Raw genomic sequence first — 7,186 nt, 5'->3', positions numbered from 1 at the left:
ATTAGCCTTTTTAAAATTATAAACTTGGATTAGCTAACACAACGTGCCATTGGAACACAGGAGTGATGGTTGCTGATAATGGGCCTCTGTACGCCTATGTAGATATTACATAAAAAAATCAGCCGTTTTCAGCTACAATAGTCATTTACAACATTAACAATGTCTACACTGTATTTCTGATCAATTTGATGTTATTTTAATGTACCATTTTTTTTTTTTTCAAAAACATGGACAAACCTTTGAAGGTAGTGTGTGTATATATGTGTATATATATATATACTGTTTTTATAAATCACATAGAAATACTTGGAATTTTATTTGTATTATAACTAGTACGAAATATATCGACAATTGTGCAAAGTTATCATCTATAACCTAATTATTCATTTACAATGTATGCAGAACGGAATTATTCTGAAAGAGTCGAAAAAACATTTGACCCAGAAGTACTTATTTATTTAGCTGTGTGAGTGTTTACACCAACCGGATGCTTCAAATGTATACATCCGGTGAAACATCTGTTTCTGTCTGATGGGACTGGCTCAGTGCGTATCCTCTTAGGAACATGCCCGATGGTTAGTTAATGCTGGTGCTTAACCCGATGACAGACTCAAAACTGTTTTGCTACATGAGAAGGTACAAGAAAAAGGAGTTCAAACTTGGCAAGGTGGTAAGCTAGCTAGCTCGCTACGGTAGATCGAGAGGGGGTGTCGCTTGCTGTAGAAAAGGAAAACAACATGGCGGCATTGGAGCTCGAATGGATCCCAGAGACTCTGTACAACACTGCTATATCAGCAGTGGTGGACAATTACAGTCGATCGCGAAGAGATATTCGTTGCATCCCTGAGAATATTCAATTTGATGTGTATTACAAGGTACGTTCATAGTCTCGTTTGCTAATTATATAACGTAATGTTCGGGAGAAGTGACTCGTTTTATCTAACCTTGGTTATCACGCTTTGCAAGGCAAATCAACTGATTACTTGCTATCCTGCTATTTAGCAAGCTTAACCATAAACCAAATACTAATAGTCATCTGACGACAAAAATAGTTTGTTAACATGTCTTAAAAGTGCATTTCTTGCTGAAGTCCTAAATTGTAGCACATGTGTTCATGATTTTAATTGGGGGTGTCTCTAACCATCCTATGTTGTGATCTGTGAAAACATTGTGTTTTGGACAGTAGTTAGTGGGATCTCACACTCAAATTCTACATGTTGATAATCATTCTCTGACACTCCTGTCCTTTTTTTGCTTTCATAACCTGTTTTCGTGTTTCCCCAGCTGTACCAGCAGGGTCGGCTCTGCCAACTGGGGGGAGAGTTTTGTGAACTGGAGGTGTTTGCCAAAGTTCTACGGGCATCTGATAAAAGGTACTTGTTTGGTTCTGTATAGGTCAGGGGCTAAAACCACTGACAACTGCGTGATGTTTAAGGAATTGTTAAATAAATGTTATAACTAGGTCTATTTGGTTTCAATATAATCAACTCTTGAATAGCATAGACCTATGAATTTAATTTTATTCCACATTTAGCTCTATTAGAGTTATACAGCTAGTAGCATGCTTTTCATGATCAGTAAACATCAATTGATCATGTAATTTCAGATATGTGAGGGTAACTTATCCATTTGGCATGTATCTAGCTAAGCAAATTTATGCCATTTATCATTTAGCTTGCTTCATCAGAGATTAGGCTTTTGGAAAGATCCTGACATCGGCAAGTCCTGGTAATGTTGTCAGTCGGACTTCTGTCATCACCACTCTAGACGGAAAACAAATCAAACAATATGTGGATATATCCATCTAGTTTATCACCTGAAAGTTAGCTTTTTAACTGACCATGTTTACATGATCTGTAATTCGCTACCTAGCCAATTTGCAAACTGCCGTGGTCCATCAGTCATGCCTGTCAGCAGCAATCAGGATTAAACACTCTTGAAAACAATGTTGAAAAGGGGATAATCTTAACTTCAATAGGTAGTCCTGCTTGTTGCCTTCGGAGTTCAGAGTGGACCAACTTAAACTCAATCATATGTTTGACATCTTAAATGATCTTGCTCCAAGTTATATGAAAAAACACATTGATATGGTCTATAACCAGCACAATTGCAATACCAGAGCTAGTGTTATGTCTTGTAAAATCACAAGTTAACAGTACTGCGAGGAGCACTTATTTTCTATACAGACATTTGTCTATGGAATAGCCTCCCCTTGGAGATCAAGCAATGAAAAAGTAGAATAGCTTTAAAAAGCAGGCAAAGATTGTCCAACTAAGAGAAACCACTCCACTGTCGTCTTGTGCCCTTACTGCTGGTCAGGTTTATTTATTTGAAAGATGGGTATGATAGTTTTTTAAGGTTAGAAAATGTGTAATGAATATGTTTTGTTTTTTAAAGTTATGGAAAAGTGCAATGAAAATTGCCAATTTAGGATGTTAATGTACATTATTGTATTCATTGTTTGTTATTTTGGGTTTCCTTTTAATAATAATGTGGTACAGTTTTTACCATCGAGGACCACTTTGGAAACAAGATTTTTGATTCTTACTGTTAAGTGCTATCATTTGGGTCCACATTTATAAATGTTTCTGTATATCTCTCTTACCCAAATACATTAAATCCACTCAAATATCCAATTAATGGTGGCCAATATTGAACGATATTGTGAGGCTACCCACACATATCTGAAATTACATTATCAAATTATGTTTACTGAAAAGCATGCAGTTAATTGCTGTATAACTCTGATAGATCTAAATGTGCGTAATTGTGTTGCATGGTTTAATGAGACATTTGTCATTCAGACTATGCTCATCAACAGTTGATGATATTATAACAAAATAGTTAACATTTTTATTTAGCGATCCCTTGAAAACTGCAGGCAGTTGTCAATGGTTTCAGCAGAGCTGGGGATCTCTTTGCCCCCTTGAAGGCAAATCAAAATCTCTGCACCTTATTGTGACATTTTATTGATAATGAGCTATAGAGTCGTGAGGAGGAGGAGTCTACCGTGTCCGGAAGTGACTTCACCATTAATTTTCTGTATTCAGGGTTCACTCGAACATCGTTTTAAGCTTTGTTTTACTATTGACAGTTGGTGCTGTTTTTGGGATTGTATATTCACTGTTTAATCAAACTTTTAAAGTCAGCTCCCAATATCAGTGCATATATTCTTAAATATGTCTAGTTTTTGTCCTTATTGCCAAACTTCATGAATACTGCACCCTCAACTTCAAAACTCCTTTGCTAGTGTTGCGATGTTGTATTAGTTAATGTGACGACTGTTGCTTATCGAATGATTAAAGGTTTCTAATTGCGTGATTAACTGAATTAAGCAATTATTAACTCATTAACCTGGGGCACCATGGAAAATTTTGTTTTATTGAGTTTCTATTTCACAAATTAACTCTAAAAATATTGATTTTTTACCACAGTCGCTAATTAATCAGTTTCCTCTACAGTCTCATTCTGAACGTTGCATAATCCGGGAATCTGCACGGACCCGGGTCTCACCAATGAGTTTGTACAACACCAATCTTAGTTGAGTATTTATTTACTAGAAAGCTAAAATGATAAAAGATACACATACACAACACACAGTCTAGGCTATTGATTAGAACTTAGTATAACGGGCCAACACACTATGGCCCGTGTCACCCAAAATGGGGATTTAAAAGGGAGAGAAAAAAATAAAGTACACGAGAGAAATATACATTTGGGTGCATTTGTCAGCTATGCTTATTTTAACCATAGCCTTGCCCCAAACTGCCGCTCTTATGGGCCAAAACATAATGATGTAATTACGTGTGGGAGGTATGAGATGGGAAGCTCCGCGTGGGTCGTTTAGGCTTCTCAATGACGCACTTCTCAGGTGCAACTCTCTGGTCGTCCTCACAATGTCAGTGTCCTTTTGGTCTGATTCCTCGCCCTTGCTCTGGGAGGGCTCTTCTGAGGACAGACAGCTCTGTAGCTCAGGGCTCGCAGCGTAGGAGTGAAACAGTGTAGATACCACGATTCGATGGAGAGTGGAGGTTAGGTGGTCTGGCTTGAATTCACCTGCTTAGACACAGCTACTCATTAGTAGCATGGGTAGAAAAATATTTATTTGTCTTCAACCTTGGGTTGAGTTTTGGGTTCGTTGACTTTTTAGACCTCGGTTGCAGCTTGGGTCACTTAGTCTATGTTAATTCTTCACTCAGATGTCTTAAACCCTCATGTCAGAAGTGGGCGTAACCACCTTTAGGGCAATTCTCCGAGTGTACCAAGTTAAGAGGCAAGGTCTAGATTTGACTCAAATCCAATTTTAGACAACTAACTAGAGGTCGACCGATTATGATTTTTCAACGCCGATACCGATTATTGGAGGACCAAAAAAGCCAATACCGACTAATCGGCCGTTTTTGTTGTTGTTTTTTTTGTTTGTTTTTGTAATAATGACAATTACAACAATACTGAATTAGCACTTATTTTGACTTAATATAAAACATCAATAAAATCAATTTAGCCTCAAATAAATAATGAAACATGTTAAATTTGGTTTAAATAATGCAAAAACAAAGTGTCGGAGAAAGTGCTGTTTGAATGATTACGGGCCTGCTGTGTCCCAGTCAGACTGCTCTATCAAATCAGACTTAATTATAACATAATAACACACAGAAATAAGAGCCTTTGGTCATTAATGTGATCGAATCCAGAAACTATCATTTCGAAAACAAAACGTTTATTATTTCAGTGAAATACGGAACCGTTCGGTATTTTATGGCATCCCTAAGTCTAAATATTCTTGTTACATTGCACAACCTTCAATGTATGTCATAAGTACGTAAAATTCTGGCAAATTAGTTCGCAATGAGCCAGGCAGCCAAAACTGTTGCATATACCCTGACTGTGTGCAATGAACACAAGAGAAATGACACAATTTCACCTGGTTAATATTGCCTGCTAAACTGGATTAGTAGTTATAACTAGTGATTATGATTGATTGTTTTTTATAAGATAAGTTTAATGCTAGCTAGCAATTTACCTTGGCTTCTACTGCATTTGCGTACCAGGCAGGCTACTTGTGGAGTGCACTAGTTAGAGCGTTGGACTAGTTAACTGTGCGGTTGCAAGATTGAAACCCCTGAGCTGACATGATGAAAATCTGTCGTTCTGCCCCTGAACAAGGCAGTTAAACCACAGTACCTAGGCAGTCATTGAAAATAAGAATGTGTTCTTAACTGACTTGCCTAGTTAAATAAAAGGTACAAAAAATACAAATAAATAACAAATAATTAAAATAATCGTAAATCGGTGCCCAAAAATACCGATTTCCGATTGTTATGAAAACTTGAAATCGGCCCTAATTAATTGACCATTCCGATTAATCGGTCGGCCTCTACAACTAACTTCACATTTCATCTTTACCAAAACATTCTCTTTGATTTGGACATTTTCCACACAACGTACAATATATAAACACCACGCATATCCCAGGAAAACTCTTACAGTTACAATGTTTTTCGTAATTATGTCATCTATTAACCTTTAATAACAAAACAAAAATGACATACATTTTCATATTCCATCTATTGTCATGACCACCATTGTGGCTGACAGAAGAGGACACAGGAATGTTGTCTGTGGCCTAATATTTACCATGGGCGTGAGGGTCCATAAAACCCCCACATCTTCAGACCCCTTGACCTCTCCTCCTCTGTTGGGGTTGAGAGATAATCTGTAGGGTTGTGGTCTCCTATAACCTGACCTGATCAGGACAGTCATGACACTAGTTATACAAGCATGTAACTAAGAAATATTCTTGAAATTAATGTAAAAATGATTTATTGTTTTGTTGACGCGAATCCAAGTTCAGTTTTGAAATCCATTGGCGTAGGGTAAGCTGGATGTTTCTAACTGGTCTTGGAACTGTGACAACGGGCATCCTCTCCCCGCTTAGCTCAATGGGATATGTAGTGATTTTGTCAACACAGCCACATATGTACATAGTCTTGTACCCTTATTTTTTTTAAACTGCTGATTTATATCAGACTTTATTAATATAACGAGTAATCCAGGAATGTCAGGTTAATTGACACGCGAAAACAGCGATTCTACAGAGCACAATGACTACAATGAATGGATAAATTACTTCTGGACATGGAGCCGAGGAGCTCCTCCTCACCACGCAATGGGAATCTGACCCCACAATTACTTGAAATGAAAGGGATCTAACAAGAGCTTTAAGCCAATGTTAAATGCCCTTGTCACACATTGACAGATGAGCCTTTATGCTGCTGTTCTCATGTACAGTTGAAGTCGGACGTTTACATACACTTAGGTTAGTCATTAAAACTCGTTTTTCAACCACTCCACAAATTTCTTGTTAACAAACTATAGTTTTGGCAAGTTGGTTAGGACATCTACTTTGTGCATGACACAAGTCATTTCTCCAACAATTGTTTACAGACAGATTATTTAACTTATAATTCACTGTATCACAATTCCAGTGGGTCAGAAGTTTACATACACTAAGTTGACTGTGCCTTTAAAACACATCATTTGAGTCAATTGGAAGTGTACCTGTGGATGTATTTCAATGCCTACCTTCAAACTCAGTGCCTCTTTGCTTGAAATCATGGGAAAATCAAAAGAAATCAGCCAAGATCTCAGAAAAAAAATTGTAGACCTCCACAAGTCTGATTCATCCTTGGGAGCAATTTCCAAATACCTGAAGGTACAATGTTTGTCTGTACAAACAATTGTACGCAAGTATAAACACCATGGAATCATGCAGCCATCATACTGCTCAGGAAGGAGACGAGTTCTGTCTCCTAGAGATGCACTTACTTTGGTGCGAGAATTGCAAATCAATCCCAGAACAACAGCAAAGGACCTTGTGAAGATGCTGGAGGAAACGTACAAAAGTATCTGTATCCACAGTAAATCGAGTCCTATGTCGACACAACCTGGAAGGCAGCTCAGCAAGGAAGAAGCCACTCCTCAAAAAACGCCATAATGAAGCCAGACTACAGTTAGCAATTGCACATGGGGACAAAGATCATACTTTTTGGAGAAATGTCCTCTTGTCTGATGTAACAAAAATGGAACTGTTTGGCCATAATGACCATCGTTATGTTTGGAGGAAAAGGGGGAAGCTTGCAAGGCGAAGAACACCATGCCAACCGTGAAGCATGTTGGTGGCAGC

At 37.8% G+C, this 7,186-nt stretch overlaps 1 protein-coding gene across 1 annotated transcript in view; it reads left to right on the top strand.

Annotated features, from left to right (window-relative positions):
- The first annotated feature begins 506 nt into the window (after window positions 1-506).
- The window catches only part of LOC135548376 (amyloid protein-binding protein 2-like), a 28,902-nt gene continuing 22,222 nt past the window's right edge, over window positions 507-7,186 (top strand). The window contains exons 1-2 of the mRNA XM_064977910.1: window positions 507-875; window positions 1,285-1,373. Coding sequence (XP_064833982.1) covers window positions 738-875; window positions 1,285-1,373 — 227 coding nt within the window. The 5' untranslated portion in view covers window positions 507-737. The remainder of the gene's footprint in view (window positions 876-1,284; window positions 1,374-7,186) is intronic.

This window comes from Oncorhynchus masou, chromosome 11, assembly GCF_036934945.1.
Source record: "Oncorhynchus masou masou isolate Uvic2021 chromosome 11, UVic_Omas_1.1, whole genome shotgun sequence".
NCBI lineage: Eukaryota > Metazoa > Chordata > Actinopteri > Salmoniformes > Salmonidae > Oncorhynchus > Oncorhynchus masou.
Note: the sequence above shows the minus strand (reverse complement) of the source record. Positions and strands in the feature narration are given on the sequence as shown.